At 43.7% G+C, this 21,230-nt stretch overlaps 1 protein-coding gene across 3 annotated transcripts in view; it reads left to right on the top strand.

Annotated features, from left to right (window-relative positions):
- Positions 1 to 21,230, top strand: part of GPSM1 (G protein signaling modulator 1) — a 581,170-nt gene that overhangs the window by 203,585 nt on the left and 356,355 nt on the right. For all 3 annotated transcript variants that reach the window (XM_069241618.1, XM_069241617.1, XM_069241619.1), the window contains exon 6: positions 16,359 to 16,474. In XM_069241618.1, the coding sequence (XP_069097719.1) occupies positions 16,359 to 16,474 (116 nt within the window). The remainder of the gene's footprint in view (positions 1 to 16,358; positions 16,475 to 21,230) is intronic.

Here is a 21,230-nt window from a genome sequence, read left to right as displayed (position 1 = left end):
GGCTGCGTTGCTAAGCTACAATCTGGACCATATATTGTCCAGTGTACCCCACATCTAGCCAGGACATACTACTCAAGTGCTTTATCTCACATTTAGTCAAAGAATATCAAACTAAATTGGATTATCTAGCACCAACAATTGAATCATTGACTGCTACCCATCACCTTGCTGTTGAGTGAGGTAAGTCTTAGGGCCTGATTATGAGTTTGGCCGTCCTAGGACTGCAGCAATCCTGGCAGTCAGACCGCCAGATTATGATCCGGCTGCCAGGAGACCGCTGCCACTGCCGGGATCATGGATCCTGGTGGGTGGGTGGGTGGCAGTGAAAGTTGTGGTCAGCCACTGCGGTGCCAACTTCGGCACCATCGTGCTGGTCACAACTTTCTTTTCCTCCAGCCTTTTCATGGTGGGGTGCCCACCATGAATAAGCTGGTGGAAAGGCAGAGTTGGGGCCACAAGAGGGCACCTGCACTGCCCACGACCATGTCTTTGGCAGTGCAGAGGCCCCCCTTTAGCTACGGCAGACAGTGCGCATCCCGAGCGTGCTGTGTGCAACGGCATTGCTGAGGCCAGTACCGCCGACCTGATTCCACCGGGCTGACCGTTGGGAACGTGCTACTACGACGTTTCTGCTGGTCAGCCCAGTGGAAACTTCGTAATCCACCGGTAGTGATATGGCCGGGGTGACGACCGACTCCCCACTGCTGTATTAGAGTTTGGGTGGTTTAACCTCTGAACTCATAATCAGCCCCTTAGTTGTCCAAAAGTTCATTCCAGAAGCCCTGCAATGATAAACAGGACACAATAGCCCATTTCATGCTGACTGACCATGAGGGGCATCCTGATATTGAGATGCTAAGGGACGCTGTATGATCCGAACCCTTCAATGGGTTTGGATCATCCTCACATTCAAAATCCAGTGAGAATGTCATGGCAAAATACTAACTTTTTTATCCAGTGTTTAGGAGTGGGCGGAGCTCATGGAGTTTCACAGAATTCTGCAGAGTTGCATAAAAACTCTGCAAAAGTCCATAAAGTTCTATGAGCTAGTTGACATTGGTATGTCATGCTGCCCGCGCTGATTTTTAGCACCAGCTACTTGTTCCGAGCTATAAAAGTCAGTGTGAACGGCATCATGTGGCGCGCCAGATGGTGCTTTTGTTCGAGTTGGTTTTGCTGCCACTTTAGTAGATTTTCTACTCAAACAGCAACTTTTTCAATGCGAACTGTCATGACCACCAGCAATGGGAAAATCTCGCAAGATGCCCTCCTAGCACCCGGGAAATTCACTAATTTACCGTTGGTGAGCTGCGCACAAGAAAAAACTCCACCACATGGCAGAGTGCGCAGTTTGGCTGGAACTCTGCCTTATATATGTAACGTGAAGTGGCCAAAACTCATCAAACACTGCCGGCTGCGCAGAATTTTTTACCCACCCCAACTTAAGACCACATTTCTTATTTCATTGATTGAGTTTCATGGTACTACGTTTAGAGAACTTGGAAGGATGAATGGCTTAGCTGGCACTATAAGCATTTGGCTCATAACTCACAGTTCACACCGCTGTCATCTGTGAGAGCTTAACATACCAGACTTACTACATCCTGTGTAAGATCCTTTAATCAGTACACATAATTTTCATCATGTTTCGGTACCGATTGCAAATAAACAAATCTGACTAAACTGACTAACTCATGGAGACAAATGATTTAATGTTGTATTTATTAACTCTTCTTACAACTACACTCTCATAAATGTTCAATTTATTGTTAGATACCCATTTAGCATGGCTGGATTTTATTTTTCTAAAATGTGAAATAGTATGTCACCAGAGTTCCTCTACATGGACATCACAGCCATGTACTCCACTTCATTCATTAATGTAAATTTTAATAGTCTGCAGCCATAACCTATGTGATGTAAAATGATTCCTTTACATTATCTTTTCATTTTAAAAATGCATGCATGTTTCACCCACCATACTGGCTTAATCAAGGAAAATGATGGCTTACTCATAGACATCACAAATACATGTAATATTACAAAATATCTATTATTTAATTACAGAATATACTACTGTTTTTGAACATAAAGTTATTGTAACATTATTTGTGATTAAAATATAATTAAACTACTTTTAAATAATTCTATACACACCACCTTTAATGATTATTAAATCATAATAAATTTTTACTTTATGTGAGAATGTATTTTTTAATTTAAACTTCAGATAATATTTTTATTGAATATATTTAAGTTAATTCACAATTTATTTCAAAATTAGGATAATTATGTCGAAAGTGCTGTAGCATTTGTGTTTAATTTTATCCATTTAAAATAACTATAAAAATATATTTACAAGAACATTTAAAATAAAAATATTTTTATGATTTAATAAAACGTTTAATAATACGTTAATAATACACTTTTTAATCTTCCCTGTACTTAACCATAGGGAGATCTTCACCCCGATGTTGAAGCCTTTCTATGGTAAACTACAGGTAAAATTAAGAAAGTGTACTTTATGCAAAAAACAGTAAGCATATTTTATGTTAACTATTAAAATGATAAATCAGTTTTTTTTGTCAAAGGCCTTACAACTTTAGAAGTTTTGCGACCAGTTCATAAAGGTAAGTTAGAGTATGTAAAAGGGTACTACAGTAGTACTGCTGTGTGTACTCACATGAATAGACCCCACAAGCCCTTCAGAGATTAACCACTATGTCATTCCCAGATGTAGGCAACTTCAAGCCTATAGTAATTTTTTACAACATGATCTTCAGACTAGTGGAACTGACCATCTGAGAATATAAGGGCTCTACTACTTAAAGAATAGCTCAAACACCTAATTCTTCTGAATATTTTTTAGTTAAGGGCCACGTAAGCGTCTTGCCTCTGCCTGCAGTGGGTTTGATGTCTTTCCGAGATCTGCTTGTTCGTATGGCCCAGTCTCCTCAGTTCTTGGTGTGCCCTTAGGTGAAGGTTGCTGGTTGAGGCCAGCTGCTTCCATGCTCTAACTGAGTGGTTCCCAACCTTTTGACTTCTGTGGACCCCCATGTTATTACTGGATCCCAGGGATTCCCTCCACTGAATCATTATTGGAATCCGGAGACCCTCCACTGAGTCAGTGCTGAATGCTGGAGACCTAATCTCTTAATCATATTTAATTTTCTAAGCAGTCGCAGACCCCCTATGGAGGCTTCCGGGACCCCCAGGGGTCCCTGGACCACAGGTTGGGAACCACTGCTCTAACCAGTTGTGCCATAAGAAACTTATAAGCAAATGATGTACTTCATGGTTACATGCAAGCGATAGTTGTCTTACCTCCAAGTAGTATTCCAGGCTGCAGGAATAAGTTATACTCCCTTTGTCCTTTATCCTCTCTGTGCTCCTGTGACCATTAACACAGTTGTGCATCCTTTGTTCATTATACATTACCCCTGTCCTTCATCCACGAAGACTCCTTTGTATCCTGATTCTGTACTCTTGCGTCATGTATATGCTCTGTGCTTCCTCCCATCTTTTATCCATCAAGAATCCTTTGTATCCTGTATCCTTTCTGCCCTCCCTTTTATCATGTAGCCATTCAGTACTCTCCTCTGTCCTTTATCAATCAAGACTCCTGTGTATCCTGTATCTACTTTGCACTCCTTTGCATCCTGTATCCATTCTGTATTCCTCTCTATGCTGTATCCTTTCAGTGTTCTACTCTGTCCTCTATCCAGCAAGATTCCTGTGTATTCTGTATTTTATCTGTCCACCCTTGTATCCTGTATCCTTTCTCTACTCCCATGTATCCTGTATCCCCTCTGTGCCCCTGATACCCTTTACCCAGCAGGGTTCCTGGTGTATTCTGGATTCTTTCTGTACTCCACTCTTTGCAGGTACCATTTTGTGGACACCGCTGAGCATACCTGCAGGATTCTCTTGTAAAAATATTGAAAGAATACAAAGCTGACAAGTACTGAAATCACTAAACGATCACCGGCAGTGATTGGGTATCTACTTCGTTAATGCTCGTAAACAGCCCCTTTCACTAGCTGCTCATGTTGTACATTGCTACAATTAAACCCTGCTACCACCTCCACAGTCCTGATTGGCTGTATGTTCCACCAAAGGCACAAGTATTGACAGAGACCTTTTGGCCAACCGGTTTGCTGGACAAACTACATGGAGAAGGAGGATTTGAAATTCATTTTAACAGCCAGAGGGCTTGTGGAAACTGCCCCACTGCTGTAAGGTTGCTGCTGATCTTATGCGTGCAGCCCAGAGAGAGGGTGAGCAGCCTGTGGGGCACCAATTAAAGTATACAATAATATGGGATGGCCAATGGCAGGGCTCTCTGTTCAAACTCACAGTGTGACAGTGATGGATTCACAACATTGCAATTCATCATGCTGCTGGTGGCACAGGGGATTGGCCGTTTTGCAGCTGCTGACATTCGGTTAGCAAGACAAATGGCCCTTTTACGAGTATGACGGTCACAAGACCGTCAGACTCGCGGTGGAGGTCTGACCGCTGTGGCTGTGTTGGTCCAACTGCCACATTACGACCCTGGTGGACAGACTGCCAAAAGACTGCTGTCTCTGCCCGGATCTTTGATCCTGATGGGAGGACAGCGGCCGTGGTTGTAATCACCCCACCTCAGCACCGTCGGAATGCGCACTGTCTGCTGTGCAGACAGTGCGCATTCCGAGGGTGCTCAGGAGGCCCCCTGTGCGACGGCATTGGACTCGGCTAGCCGAGTCAGTGCTGCTGAATGTTTTCCAATGGCTGACCAGCCCAGTGGAAAACTCGTAATGGGGCCGGTGGGGAGCCCCTTCAGCACCATGGCTGTCTCCTCATTGGGAGTTTGGTGTCAGGTTTTTCCGATCGCCAAACTTGTAATCAGCCCCAAAATGCCTCTGAAGGGTTGGGACAGTGTTGAACCTCAAACATGTATGAGGCAATGTATCTCTAAACTGCACCCAAGTACAAAAGAGATCATTAGCATTTCATGGACATAAATCCTCTGGAGTCAGTAGCAAATCATAAACCACAAAGGTTTATTAAAATAATTTGGGCTAAATATAGATGACAAAAAGTAATTGTTAGTCAAAACGCATTCACATTCAATCTAGAGAATTTGCTTAAGGCTCAGTCAAATGTAGCAAGAAGGCATGACATGAAGTCAAGATTCAGAAGAACATATTCCAAGTCCAAAGCATGAGACAGACTGACAAGGATTCAGTCTGTAGAGTTGGGGCGTCAGATGTCCAAAATGTGCTACCTTTAAAGAGAAATTCACACTGGAAGTCAATATAAAGCACACAGTGAGCATGTGGTGAGCAAAGCTAAATGAACTGAATAAATTAATATACAGAATTAAAATTAAGCAACATCATCTACTGCCTCTTCTCTAAGCACTATCCCCTGGCTGAATATTATGCGCCATATTCTAAGCTAATTTCATCGGCTGTGGCAGTACAAACCTAGTTCCACAAACAATGGAAGTCTCACAAAGTGAATACAGGCGTGCAGGAAGAGCCTTGAATGTTGCAAAATGCTTCCTCTGTGGTTCTTTGAGAACAGCATGTGAATACAGAGCATTTCAACAGTGCACATTATGATTATGTGCAATGAACAGAGAAATGAAAACAGAATTTTACGACTACAACAGGAACCAAAATAGTCATGCCTAGTTTGGGCTTAGGTGGCCAAGCACAGGAAAATGCAATTTTGAAAAGTGTGGTGCTTTCATTTTCGTGCTGAAATGTTCACAGTATTAAGCACATCTTTTTATTATGTCAAAATCAGCCTTATCACAGACATCACACTGTCAATCACATAGAAAGAGGGCAATAGATTTTGTATGTGTGTATGTGTACACGTGTGCACATATGTGTCTGTGTTGTTCTTTATGTGCATTGCTAGGTAGAACATAGGAATAGTAGTAAAATAAACATAACATAAATATATCCTGAATATTGTTTACAAAGTTAGTGCCTCATTGATGTTAATAATAGAAAATATCCTCCTAATGGGAAGATATTTAGAACATGAAATGTATCTCAGGCAATATTTCGATAGACAATATTATGACATAGAACTAGTGCAAGACATAAAGATGAGCACTGAGTGAGCTCTCTGTGCCTCAGTGGTGGGACAGCAGTGTAGGGGCCATTGTGCCTCAAACACTATCTTGGGTCAATAGAGTGATAATTTGTGAGATCTCTGGGGCTAAATACGAGTTTGGTGATCGGTTAAACCCGACTCCAGATGAGGAGACGGCCACGGTGCTGGCCGGCTCCCCACCGGCCCCAGTACGAGTTTTCCACTGGACTGACCAGTGAAAACAAAGGTTTCTGATGGTCAGCCCAGTGGAAAACGTGCAGTGGTATTGGACTCCGCTCCACATGGAGCCGAGTCCAATGCTGTCGCACAGGGGGCCTCCTGAGCACCCTTGGAATGCGCACGGTCTGCTAGGCAGACAGTGCATATTCCGACCGTGCTGGGGAGGGGGGCCTCTGCACTGCCCACAACAATGTCGTGGGCAGTGCAGAGGCCCCCCTGTGGCCCCCAGCACTTGTTCTCTGCCAGCCTTTTCATGGCAGTTGAACTGCCATGAAAAGGCTGGGGGAGAACATGGTTGTAATCAGCACGGCGGTGCTGACTTGAGGAGTGCCGTCATCCCGTTGGGCTCAAAGACCCTGGCGGAGACGGCGGTCTTTCTGTGGTCAGACCACCAGGGTCGTAATGTTGTGGTCCAACCACCACAGCCGCAGTAGTCCGACCTCCACCACGAGTCTGGCAGTCTTCAGACCGGCAGACTCGTAATAGGGCCCTCTGTGTCTTTCCAGAGAAGCAGAGTGCATTACATAGGCTCCACTTTGCCTGTGACACAACTATACAGGGAGTGCAGAATTATTAGGCAAGTTGTATTTTTGAGGATTAATTTTATTATTGAACAACAACCATGTTCTCAATGAACCCAAAAAACTCATTAATATCAAAGCTGAATATTTTTGGAAGTAGTTTTTAGTTTGTTTTTAGTTTTAGCTATGTTAGGGGGATATCTGTGTGTGCAGGTGACTATCACTGTGCATAATTATTAGGCAACTTAACAAAAAAAAATATATACCCATTTCAATTATTTATTATTACCAGTGAAACCAATATAACATCTCAACATTCACAAATATACATTTCTGACATTCAAAAACAAATCAGTGACCAATATAGCCACCTTTCTTTGCAAGGACACTCAAAAGCCTGCCATCCATGGATTCTGTCAGTGTTTTGATCTGTTCACCATCAACATTGCGTGCAGCAGCAACCACAGCCTCCCAGACACTGTTCAGAGAGGTGTACTGTTTTCCCTCCTTGTAAATCTCACATTTGATGATGGACCACAGGTTCTCAATGGGGTTCAGATCAGGTGAACAAGGAGGCCATGTCATTAGATTTCCTTCTTTTATACCCTTTCTTGCCAGCCACGCTGTGGAGTACTTGGACACGTGTGATGGAGCATTGTCCTGCATGAAAATCATGTTTTTCTTGAAGGATGCAGACTTCTTCCTGTACCACTGCTTGAAGAAGGTGTCTTCCAGGAACTGGCAGTAGGACTGGGAGTTGAGCTTGACTCCATCCTCAACCCAAAAAGGCCCCACAAGCTCATCTTTGATGATACCAGCCCAAACCAGTACTCCACCTCCACCTTGCTGGCGTCTGAGTCGGACTGGAGCTCTCTGCCCTTTACCAATCCAGCCACGGGCCCATCCATCTGGCCCATCAAGACTCACTCTCATTTCATCAGTCCATAAAACCTTAGAAAAATCAGTCTTGAGATATTTCTTGGCCCAGTCTTGACGTTTCAGCTTGTGTGTCTTGTTCAGTAGTGGTCGTCTTTCAGCCTTTCTTACCTTGGCCATGTCTCTGAGTATTGCACACCTTGTGCTTTTGGGCACTCCAGTGATGTTGCAGCTCTGAAATATGGCCAAACTGGTGGCAAGTGGCATCGTGGCAGCTGCACGCTTGACTTTTCTCAGTTCATGGGCAGTTATTTTGCGCCTTGGTTTTTCCACACGCTTCTTGCGACCCTGTTGACTATTTTGAATGAAACGCTTGATTGTTCGATGATCACGCTTCAGAAGCTTTGCAATTTTAAGAGTGCTGCATCCCTCTGCAAGATATCTCACTATTTTTGACTTTTCTGAGCCTGTCAAGTCCTTCTTTTGACCCATTTTGCCAAAGGAAAGGAAGTTGCCTAATAATTATGCACACCTGATATAGGGTGTTGATGTCATTAGACCACACCCCTTCTCATTACAGAGATGCACATCACCTAATATGCTTAATTGGTAGTAGGCTTTCGAGCCTATACAGCTTGGAGTAAGACAACATGCATACAGAGGATGATGTGGTCAAAATACTCATTTGCCTAATAATTCTGCACTCCCTGTATTTGCCTGCTGTGCACCCAGTATTTATCATCAGACACACAATGTTCATGATTAGCTGCCTTTTAACACAGAGTACCACTGTGTACTGTGGGGAGCTCTGAATTATTATTAAATAGTTAATGCCATTGCTTTATTAGTAGAGTGTCCATCTTGAATCAGCATTTTACCAGGCCTGCATGTGGTTCAGCCCTTAAGGTGGAATTAGTGCACAGAACATGCTCAGAGTACTCTCTCCTTTGGTTTTGGAGAGAGATATAATTGTACACAATTTGCTGCTGATGAACAGATTTTAAATGAACAAAAACAAAAATCTCAGAACTTGACCATCCCTGTCACCACCCTAACCTTTCTTAGGGCCATAAACAAAAATTTCAGAACATGACCACACCTCTCACCCACCTTAAGCCTTCTCAGGCCCATAAAGAAAAACTCAGAACTTGACCTTCTCTTTCTCCATCCTGTGCCTTCTGGGGACCACAACCAAAAACAAACGTTATAGAAGCTGGCCATTTCTTTCACCACCGTAAGCCTTCTCATAGAAATAAACAAAAAATTCAGAATGGACAACCCTGTGCGGTAACCAACTCGGATAATGGAAATCATGAGAAATAACCATAATTGATGTGAATTGCTGATCAAAGCTGCCACTTTACTATAAGTCATAAACAGTGTGTCCGTTTCTTACACTTATTTACCCATCACACTGCCAAGCACTGCGTCCCAGAACATGATAACTGCACCTTGGTGCTCATCACACACAAAATATCAAAGTCAAGCCAACACTCTTCCAACCGCACACCTACAGGGTGTAAATCACTCCCCATTTAGGCAAGTGCTTGTGCTCCCAAGATAGGGGTAGTAAGTGCTATATAAATGTTACAATATGTTATCGTCTTGGACTTTCACTTGACAACTTAGGGCCATATTACTTATAGAGCTCACTTTCCCTGTTTGCGCCACAGTGCACCTTTAAATATGTGTGCAGTGCGCAAACTGGAAAACTGTGCATTACTGTGAATGCGCTGCCCCAGGGCTGTTCTGGGGGCAACACTCAAGTGAACTGGAACGGACTCACATGTTTAACAGTGCAGGCGGCTCCCGCCTGCACTTTTAAGAGCCCTTTGCATGCAGTTGCAGTGAGTGACTGCACCCAGCTGCAAGGGGGTGTCAAGGGGGTTTTCTCTCCTCCATAGGGCAGCCTTTAGGAGGCACACTGAAAGTGCACCACCATTTTGTGGAGCACCTTCAGTGCGTCTCCTAAAGGCATGTTTGCCTCTGCACCCATGTCCATAATACAGCACAGGCGCAGAGGCAAAGAGATTTCCTCGTGTGCCTGGTGCCACTCGGATGCAAATGAGGGAGCGCCCTCCGGAGAAAGTGCTGGCGCTACATGTGCGTCAGCGCTATCTATATTACAGAAGGGTCCATTCAAGCATCTGCGGCCCCTTCTGAGATACAAAAGTGCCGTCGGCGTCCACAAAGCAGGCGCACTTGCCTGTTGCACCCCCGGGCACTTTCTATAACATGGCCCCAGATGTCTTCTCGCAGTTGTAGTTTTTGCTTACATGACAACAATTAGGCAGACACACTTGATAACAGCAAGGACTTTTAACAGGAAGGCTCAAGTTTGGAAACATGGCGTCCTGACAACAGAGAGTAAACAGTAGAGCTATTATCCTTTCGCTGCAAACGTCCTGTCCGTCGTGGCGGCTAAGAGCATAATTCCAGTGCGGTTCTCCGACAACTGTAGTTTTTTTTTTTTTTTTTTACTGAAGCTGAATTTCAACAAACGTAAGTGTTGTGCGAAATCAATTGTCACTGACAATGCCGGTGGCCGTGGTATCTATCGCACTTTTTCGAAAGTAGACGGTCCCATTTTCTCTGCTAATCTTCTTCCAGCCACAAGAGGGCGCCCGCGTTGCAGCAGCCGATGACGGGCTTCCTTCGGAGTAGGCCATCTCTAGCTTTTAGAGCTAATCTGAATGGCAGTAAAGAGATGCCCTGGAGTCCGCCTATAGCCCCGCAGTTACTCTGCCTGGAAAGTGAGGAAGAACTTGAATACATTTTGTGACAACAAGGATGATGTCGGCAGCAGAAGTTAATTTATCGCGCAGATTCACAACTTCAAAATCTGGAGGGGGAGCAGCCTCTGTCCTTTCCAGGATATTAGAAAAAGCACAATTGAGTTCAGTAATTAAGATAACACTAGTTACTAACTTTTGATCCGCTTTAAATGTGGTATCCAGATGTTGTTGCATAACCACGCACCCATATAAACTGCTGTGTGGGAGCATTGGCACACTCCACAAAGAAAGTGCTTAGGCCTGGGCTGAATTTCAATTACGCCGGAGTTATCAGAGTAATTTCATGTTTTTCTTTCACGTTAAATTACTTGTGATAATGTGATTACAAAACGAGAATTCGAGGGGAAAGGGGCAAATGTATTTGAATCCATATTAAAAGCACATAGCACCATTCTGTGCAAGACACGTTTTCTGCTTTACACATCTTTACCCTTTTAAGTTCAGGGAGTCCTCGATTTTTATCAGATTAACATAAGTGATTTTTGATCACATCCCAAAGCAAGAATAAGAGCCTAAGTGAGCAGATTCAAAAGTCCATCTGAATATCTTTTAATATGGTTAAAATAAAGCATTTTAATGACTTGGGATGTAGTACAAAGTTCTACCTCTCCCCACTACAGCATTTGCCAGAATTGTTTTTTTTTTAATGTAGGTTTATTAGTGTAATACTTATGCACAGGATGTAGATCGTAGTTATGAAAAACAATAAGCATTCATCTGACATCTATTATTCGTCCAAAGGTCAGTGATGCAACAATAACAGCCCCCAGCTGCCACCCTCCCCCTTACTCATACTCCACTCTTTCCTCCCTGCTGCTCGATGTTATGTACAATAATTGTATATCAAATCAGAATCTTTTCAGAACCACCAATACAACTGCCCCATATTTTATATCTTTATAAATCAGTTTTATGTCAGCGGCTTTCAGCGTGCATCTCTGCCTCCCTTGTGTCCAGGGTCTGCCTTGTCCTGAAGGCCCCTTAACCAGTAGCAAGGAGGACCCCCCCTCCCCTCCCCCACACACACACACACACACACCAGCAGAACAATACACATCGGCAAATTCTCCATCTTGGCTTTAATTCTTGTAAAAAAAAAAAAAAAAAAAACCCTCTCAATTCGCTATGACTTCAGGACCCGCCACCCAGTGCCTCCAGGACAACTTCCAGCTCCGCAGTTGCTCATTTGTGCACCTCTGTCACCCGCTGTGCACTTGATGGTGCCATCCTCTCCTTCTATGGCATCGCCTTATCCCGTTTACCTGAGATAAATACCAAGTCAATCAAACAGCGTTTGTTTTTCTAAGATTTGCACCGTTTCATAATGCCCAGCAGGCAAGGAGAGGGGTCGATAACAATTGTTTTCTCGAATATAATCCCCACTGTCTTAACCACTGTCGGCCAGTGTGTCCAGATGTGCCCACAGGTCCGCACCATGTGATAGAAATCCGCCATAGGCTGTTGGCATCTAAGACAGAAGCCTGCACTCCAGGAAAAATCCTGGCCACCTGGTGTAGTCGAAGATGTGTCTGATGCAGGTGGTTAATATGTGGGGAGGTTCATCTCTGGTTCCTGGTAACCACTTTAGGACAGCAGGGGACGGTGATCCAGTAAGGATCTGAGGTCTCCTTACCAACATCTCACTCCCATCTAGCTTTGACTGGGGAAGGGACAGTATAAAACATGGATTCTAAAGTCCGATATGTAGGATGGTCATCGCATGCCTGCTGTTTCCCAGCGTATGTTTGTATCAAGCAGGACAGACCTCTCTAGTTTGGCTTCTTCGGTTACAGACGTGAGTCGCACCGCCCATGTTAATGCGGCATGATCCATAGAGTGGCTAGCCACCATTCGTGTTTCTTCTTGTATTGTGTGTTAAGGATCTCTGGGCTCAATCTAGTGCCCTGGATAGACCACGGTTTATGCACATCAGGTCTATGCTTAGGAAGCTGGGGATGGAAACGTTCTGGGCAGCACTGGAGGATCTTGCCTCCATCTCTAAAACAAACATTAAGTTGGCCTACTGGCAGGATGCTTAGTACTAGTAGGGGCACCCTGACTTTGGAGTTTTTGAATTCTAAAATGCTATCTAGCTATGAGGGGTCAATTAATGAGATTACCCCCACCTCTAGCTCGGAAATTGTTTCTGCAATTCAGATATCAGACTGTACCTGTTAGGGCTTTTTGTACTAAACGGGCCAATGCGAAAAGCAAGAACACGGAGTGGCTGTGTGAATCCATATCCCATCTTCTAATATTCTGTCCAGCGTATGGTTCCCAGAGGACACAATGGCTAATACCCCGTGAAGGATGCTGGGCACAAGGAGATACCGGACTGCTCTTAGGATTCTAATGACTGATACCACCAGGAAGTGGTATTCTCTTTTGCAAGATACCTCCAGGAAGTTTTGGATGTGACTTAAAAAGTGACTCTGTGCTTAAAATGATAAGGTCTCCGAGGACAAGTAATAAGGGGGAGAGGTGGTGATAATGTTCCCTTTACTCCTTGATGCAACAAATGCATGCTGGAGGATTTGCATTGTTAATTGGCTTTTAACTTTGTGTATTTTGATTGACCAATCAACTGTATTTTATTTTGTTGTTTTAATTTTGTCTCTTTCACTCTTACCCAAACACACTGACATTTTACATGGCCTTGGTTCATTTTGGCAACCCCGGGGGAGCGGGCGTTACCTGAACTAATGTGGTTGTACTGAGACATTTGTTTTGGTCTATGCACGTTTGTTGTGGGATCTAGCTCGACAATTGGAATATAATCACTATGCTAGTACTATGGTATGGTGGTTTTTATGCGTTTTGGGGGATTTGTGTAGTAATATAAAATATCTGTTGGACGCGAGTGGGATGGGTATTGCAAAAGTACGGACGTGTGTGATTCTAATGTGAAATATCTGTTTCTTTTAAGAAAAGGTTTTATTTTTGGACTTTTATGACCTGTGTAGATCGAAATAGTTATGACTGAGTATTGTCACACATGGTCAATGCACTGCCCAGATATAAAGCTCCCAAGTCAGTATGCCGGCCCCACTCCATGGTGTACGAGTGAACTTTCCCGCCAAGATGGAAATTCAGACAAGCATCATAGGGGTATGTTGGGTCCATGAGGCGCTCCACCTCCAATCCTGGCCAAGTAACTATGCCAGCAGAATTGAGTTGCCGTAGCCGCTCAGTTGACCATCAACAATCCCAGCAACCTCCGTGATCCCGGAGCCCCGGCGATATCCAAAGCCTCCTGCAAGTGACCACGATCCACCTCATTGGCCATATGAAATTCACCGTGTAATAGTATGCTTCAAAGTCTGGTGCACCCATAACACCTTCACATCAGGATCATCCCATTTTAGCATGTGCCAAATGTTTCCTCTTATTTGCTCAAATTAATTCAGTGAGAAGGCCCGCTAACTCTCTAGTAACTACTTCCTCAACGCCTACGGAATTGCTATGAACAAATCTAGTAATTGCGGTAGTATGACCATTTTAATAATGGAAACTCGTCCCATGGGTGGAAGGCGGAGGCGGGGCCAAAAGGGTAAGGGCGATCTGATTCTGGTGACCGCTTTCCCCACATTACCAGTCACCAAGCATTCCTCCGTGTGATGCACCTCCACTCCGAGATACCAAAATGTGTTGCTTCCCATTTCACGCAAGAGGTCGTAGCTTCCTGTCCTCCCCCAGTAAGACCGGGAACATGCAAAACTTTCCCCAATCCTCCTTTAAGCCAGAGAAATATCCAAAATCCTCCAGTACTAAGACTGCTCTGGAGTTCCCCTAGGTACAAAGCCAGGACTGATTTTTAATAGGAAAAAACAAGTAAACACCTATATTGTTGCTGATACAACAGGTCTGAAAGGGCCAGTCTAGGTCTAGACAAGTTTATCAAAAAACTTAAATATCATACACATCCTTACATATATTCATCTATTGGTCTGTTCATCTGTCACATTTTGCTTTTACCCACCACAGCATGGAGCAATGGGTCAACTCACCTCAGCCATTGTCTCTCTTCTACTGTGATTGGTGGCATTCACCTAGTCACAAGTGCGCATCCGCCTAAAAAATAGTGCACTCAGGTGCAACGGATAGTGTGCCAATACTTTCCTCTGCTAATGCTTTTTTTTCTTCTGTTCTTTACCTTTTTTATTTTTTAGTCATCCTTATGTGTTTAACATATCGCTTTATGTTACAATTATTCAAAAACAGTAGTACACGTCTTGCTTCAGTATAAATAATATTTTCCTGTGATATGCATTAAAAAAAAAACGTTTTCTATACCTCTTTTAAATATACCTGCCTGCTATGAAACAACCATACCGTTCTAATGAAATGGTAATTTTTAAACTACTTGTAGAATTTAAACTACAAATATGTGACTAGCACATTTAGGAAGCTGCAGGTATTATTTTGTTTTCTTTTTTTCTTTTTATTTAAAATAAACAATTGTGCCAGCTTGTTTTATTGAAATTTCATGCCACTTCCTCAAATACATGAGCATAAGAGTGGTGAAATACACAGAACCTCCTTGGGATTTCTCCTACTCTCCCTGTCCCTTGCCTCCCCTCGCCACATCACAGCAAAGACATCTTACCCCTGTGCTCCTGTGAAACTTGAATTAGGTGATCAGAAAATAAGTGAACATTTCTGTCAGGGCCGGAAAGGGAGAGAAACACATTTTTAAAATTCTAAAAATGTATCTGAAGCAGCTCCTTGCTGGGGAATCAGCAAGGCCTCCTACATTTTCACTGCCCTATTGTGTACAGAAGTGCAGGAGAGGTTGACTGAAAGGAACCCTTCCAAGGGACTAGTTCCCTAGCTCACTAGAGGTGAGGCCTAAAACATACTTTGTCACACCCAACTCAGAGTTCCCAGACAACTAGCACAAGAATAGACAACTGAGAGAGGAATGCCATTTACAGCCAACCCACAGCTGAAAATACACCCATGGGTATGAGCACCAGATCTCACCTAAAGAGACCACCCATCCTGGAGATCAGGAACGGTAGCTCTTTGCTGCTCAGCATCTAGTGTAGGACATCTTCATACATCACTTCCAATTCCTCAGTCCTCATCTGTCACTTCTTATCCATCATTTGGCATCCATAATTCCTCATCTATCATCCCTCATCCATTATCGCTCATCCATCATTTGTCATTAATCGTTCCTTATCTGTCATGATGGACAATGTATCATGGACGAAGTGGTAAAGTTTAAGCTTATTTATTACTGAGATGAGCAGGTAACATTTCGTCCATATGTCGCTATACCCAGTACATTTTGTGTTTAGGGTTATGGAGCTCTCATCAGGTTCTCTCCATTCTAATTCATTATTTTCTAATACTAAACTAAGAGATTTCCCATCTTTTGGAATCCATTTGCACCAATTCCGATATAAATGAGAAGTGTGATTCAGGCAAGCGTGACAGCTCCCTGCTTATCCAAACCCATGAATATTTGATGCCTTAACTGGCACAATACAGTTTCCATCTCAAAACATTACCGATTTGACGATAGCATAACTGGATGGGACACAAATGTTTTCTTAGTTATCTCTATGGCCCGAGCACCACTAACCTTGCATAATATTTGAGCTAGCTCTTCTTTAAAGATCTCACAAGAGTAGAAACCAATCTGCAGGTAGAAGTCAGCCAACCTCTTCACCACCAAAAAAGTCTGTGCCTTAGATATGAAATGCAGAATCTTGTTGCTAGATGTGTTTTGTCAATATACACCTTCATTCCTCACCTCCACCAGACACTGCGTTCTGAAACATTTAACGATTCTCTCAAAGTGACTCTTTGTGAATCTTTTTTCTAGCGACTCTCCATCGCAAAAGAGTTTGGGGACAAAGCAGCAGAAAGACGGGCCTACAGCAACTTGGGCAATGCTTACATATTCCTGGGAAAGTTTGACATGTCTGCCGAGTACTACAAGTGAGTTTCTTGCATGCCCATCCTGATATGGTCACCAGCTATATATTGTAAGAAATAGTGAGTAGTGTTCACCAGCTGTATGTTGGCAGGAAGCAGAAGTGCTGTAGTTTGCAAAAGAGAAATAATATTAGGGCAGGGGACCATTGTGGGGGTTGTTACAAAAGAAATAGATTTGGCAGAGCGCCGGCTTGTCGCTTGAGCTCGTCGAGCGCCAAACTGGACCGGCCCACTTTCACCAGATAGCCAGATTTTGGGGAGGCTCCAGGGGTTGGTGGCACCCTTGGTGGTCTTTGACTTTGTCTTGAAAGCAACAGAGGATCAATCTCAGAGCCCCAGCCCAGAGGGAGGACCATTCTCTCCAGACAGTATAGCAAGGCCCTCCATTAAAAAAGTGACAATCCAAAAAGATGTCCAGGAGGGAGCCCCTCTGCCCGGAAGCAGATGGCTCAACCATGGCCGATGTCGAAAGTAATATCGTCAGGGTGGGATTCAATGATTTGATAAATCCTCCCTGGGTATCTTTTTTTATCACAAGTCAAAGAGCTCAACAAAGCTAGCCTGATCCCTTTAAAAGACAAAATAAGTAATCTGGAGACGAAGAGCGCAGATTTAATTAACCTACATAATAAAGTCTTAGCACTTAGGCCCACTGACGGGATGGCCTGGGCTGTTGGTGACCAAATAGTCATAGGCCCTAGGGGCAATGAGTCTTTGTCTTCTAAGCCCTCTAGGGTGCCACTGTGTGTATTTTCTGACATATGCACAGGTAGCCGTCAGAATCCATACCAGAGCCAGACCGTGAGAAGGAATATGACCAACCTCATGCAAGATCCTCATTGTTCTTGTCGTACTCTGACAGAAGAAATACCTGGTCTCGTTGAGAGGAAGGAGAGCTCCACCTTTCTAAATCTACCTCCTGTGCATTGCCTTTGTGTTGCTGTGCTCACCAACATGCCATATTTGCCATCCTTAGTTGAGGAGTGTACAGCCCAGCTGAAGAACAAGGTTTGCCACTGGCTAACCCAGAACTCACATTTTCATTTAGGACAATAAAATGACATTTTATTTGTCAGGAGAGTTGGCTGTGTTGGTCCCCTGACTAAAGAGCTAAAAGGGGATTGTGTGGTTATAAATTGTCACTATCCTGGGCTAGCTCGACATTTGATTTTTTCTTTTGCCCAGATGTACAATGGTATTAATTTGGTCCTATTAGGGTTTTCTACAGGCATTTACAATCTAGTGGGGAGCCAGGTTTAGTGCCCCCCATGACCCTGTTGAGACCTGAAATTGGGAGGCCATACCCGGGGTTCAGACACAGGTGTGCAATTGTGGTTAGTAATAGGTTATATGTTGTATCAGGCTTGGAGTATAATGATTGAGTCAGTAATACCAACAGCACCTCTGCAGGAGTCGGGCCTTTTGTTTTTGGAAGCCCGGTCTCTGCTAACTTGGTACCCACGGGCGCTTCTTCAAAGTCAGCTGGAGCTTAGGTCTTGGAACTCTAGAGATTATGAACTTGTTAACTCTATATCTAGGGCAGCCTCCTCAATAACAACAATTACTGCTCCTCCTTGTGTCCTGGAACATCGCAGGATCCCAATCCAAACTTGCTGATGAGGGCTAGATCAGTCTTACCTCGAGCCTTGACATAGTTAGGATGCAGGAAACATGGACATTGGGGGATATAATTTGAGATGGTTTTTGGGATGGTTTTGTTAGTTTTTCTGTTTCTGCTACTGAAGTTGTGGGGCGGAGTGCCAAGGGAGGCCTGGTGACCCTAATAAGAATTGTCAAAATTGACAAGGCTGTACAAGTGGATTGTAGGCACCAGAGAATCTTGATTGTGTGGGTAGTCCTTTCTGATAAACACAACTGTGTTTGTAATTAACTGTTATAATGCGGTTTGTGAGTTAGTATGTCAGATTGGTGCATTACTCTCTTCTGTAGATATTGTCAAGAAGAAATCTTGTTGTATGTTTAATGATTTTCAAGCCATAATTGGAGGGGATTTTAACGCCAAATCAGGTACCCACTCAACTTTAGTTGATCCTTTTATGTTGAAGGATAATTACTCTTATGATCAAAAGGTGGACGGTGTTGGGGGTGGGACTGCATGAAGGTGTTACCAACCTGGGGTTGTTCAATATAATTAAAAACGTTGTTGACTTACACAGAAGACCACATTTGTAGGCTGGGGACAAGGGACTGTGATCAATTGTATCTTTATCACCAAGGATTTGAGTCAATTCGTCACGTCCGATGGTGTAATGGAGAATAGGCACAGTCACCATAACCCCTTATGGATGGCCATGGATATCCCAGCCCATTCTCATCCAAGAAGGCTTGTTGGGCCAAAGGGTCTAGTTACTAAAGATAAGGGGCTTAACTTTAGCTGGCGCAGGGCAAATATCCCCTCTCTCTTGTCCTCTTTGAGAAGATCTAATTGTAGACAGATATTTTATTGGTGGATAGATTTTCCAGGCCCAGATATTTTAATTCACCGCTTTGAATAGCTCAGTAAGGGGCTTAATTAACCACGCCGGAAAACCTGCAAATAACTCATATCCAGGGTGGGCTGATAGTACTTGCAGGGCTATGAAAAAGAAGTTGCGCATGGCCCTTAGGCAGGAACCAAGAGACAAGCTGTTAGTGACAGCCGCTAGGCATGACAATACACAAGCTATCAAAGAAAGGAAGAGGGAGATCAAGACGGAGACCTTGGATAACCTGAAACAAGCTTGTAAACATAAGGATGCTTGAGTTTTTGGAGCATTATGAATAAAGTGAATCCTTATGTAGCACCATCTGAGGGTCTAGGATCCAGTATCCCACCTGACTGGTGGCATGACCACTTCAGTAATATTTACTCTTATGAGAATAACCCAAGGGAGGTTGGGAGTGATTATATCCCTAGCTTACAATTGGACATTAGTTGCTTCCTAGAAGAGGTCGAGACGGCGATTGCGGAAAGCCCCTCAAGGAAGGCGTCAGGTCCTGCTGGGGAACCAGTGGATTTGTATAACGAGAATATCCATCTGTGCGCCCTCATCATCACTAACATCCTTAACACTGCTGCATGTAGGAGAATACCTACCTCTTGGCAATCAGCCTGTTTTGTTCCTGTTTTTAAAAAAGGCAACAAAAAGGATCTTAGATGCTGTAGACCAATACCTTTATTGGACTCGGTTGTTAAGATTCTAGGTCGCGTCATACTCCACAGAATTGAAAGATGGGCCCAAGATATTGACATATTCAGTTTTACACAATATGGGTTTCTGCAGGGAATGGGAACCCAAGAGCTATGTTTAAACTTAAATGTTATGATTGGGAAATATACAATTGCTAAACACTGAACCCTATACTTGGCGTTTATGGACTTTAGTGTAGTACCTTTGATCAGGTGAATTGCTCCAAACTCTTGCGAATATTGGCAGGGATGGGTCTGCCTCACTCGGTCATTGATTTTTTAACAGGTCTGCATGAGAAGGTGAATGTATTGGTAAGGTATGGATTTGCGGTGAATGCCCCTTCTCCGAAGGGGTGTGAGACAAGGATGTGTATTGGCCCCAAATTCTTTTCCTTTTATACATCAATGGCTTGCACTCCTTTTTATTGCCCCAGGTCTTTGATTCTCCAATAGTTAAGGGTAAGCAGGACCCATGTCTTTTATATTCCGATGACACTGCTTTACTCTGTCGGACCACCAGTGGCTTAAGGTGCCTTATCAGCATCTTTGTCAAGCTTATGGACGACCTAGATGTTAATACATCAAAAATGCATTATAAGGTGTGTGGTAAGCCAATGCGGAATGTCGGGCCAGTGATGATAAAGGGGCAGCCGATTAGTCAGGTTAAGCAGTTCTCATATTTGGTTGTAATCTTTGATTTTAGGGGCAGCTGGTTACCTTGCATGTCTATGTGATGCTCCCGCAGATGGCTTCTATAATGGGAAATAAACCAATTCAGCCTTTATTGGAGGTGTTTCAGCTCAAATGTCTCCCTATTCTAATCTTTGGGGCTTCCATATGGGGGTTTTGAGATGGTCGCAATATTGCAGCAGGAGGAGAGTAGGTTCCGTAGGTGCCTGCTTGGGGTGGGACCGGGTGGCCCACAGTTCTTTCTACAGGAAGAACTCAGTCTAGGTGTTTTGGGTGACTGTATTAAGCTTGCTCCTCTATTCTGGTTGTCTGTTTGGGGTAAAACACATACAAAATTGAACAGGGAGGTGATTTCTGACTTCCTGTTGTGTGGTTTGGGGCACAAGACCCCCTGGCTAAGTTATATCAAGGCCCTGCAGATTGGTTAGGAAGGCCAGAGCTGTTCACATCTCCACATTCGTTGCATAAGGGAGAAACCAGCTGGGTTAAGAAATCATTCTTGAGATTAGCATCTGTAGCTAGACAGGCGAAGGAACTTGGTAAGCCCTCTGTGAGATCTTATATAATGCACAAGACTTGTCAGGGTATTGAAGCCTATCTCTTCCAGGTTGACAACGTCTGGGAGAGGACACTTCTGACTAGGTTCAGGTTGGACTATATCAGGTGTGATCTCTACTTTCCCTCAGGGCGCTTTGATTTGCACTGGATTTTGGTATGCCCCTGTGATAACTCTTCTTTACAAACTTTGATGCATTCTACCCCTTTCTGCAAATACTATGCACCTTTTAGACAAATATATCCGTTACCGCTTCTTAAAACTCTTCCGTTCTGGCAATGTAGGCCTGCTTCTCATTATTTGTGTATGGTCGCTTATCCTGA

The sequence above is a fragment of the Pleurodeles waltl genome, chromosome 6 (genome assembly GCF_031143425.1).
Source record: "Pleurodeles waltl isolate 20211129_DDA chromosome 6, aPleWal1.hap1.20221129, whole genome shotgun sequence".
Classification (NCBI taxonomy): Eukaryota; Metazoa; Chordata; class Amphibia; order Caudata; family Salamandridae; genus Pleurodeles; species Pleurodeles waltl.
This window is presented reverse-complemented; position numbering and strand designations above follow the sequence as displayed.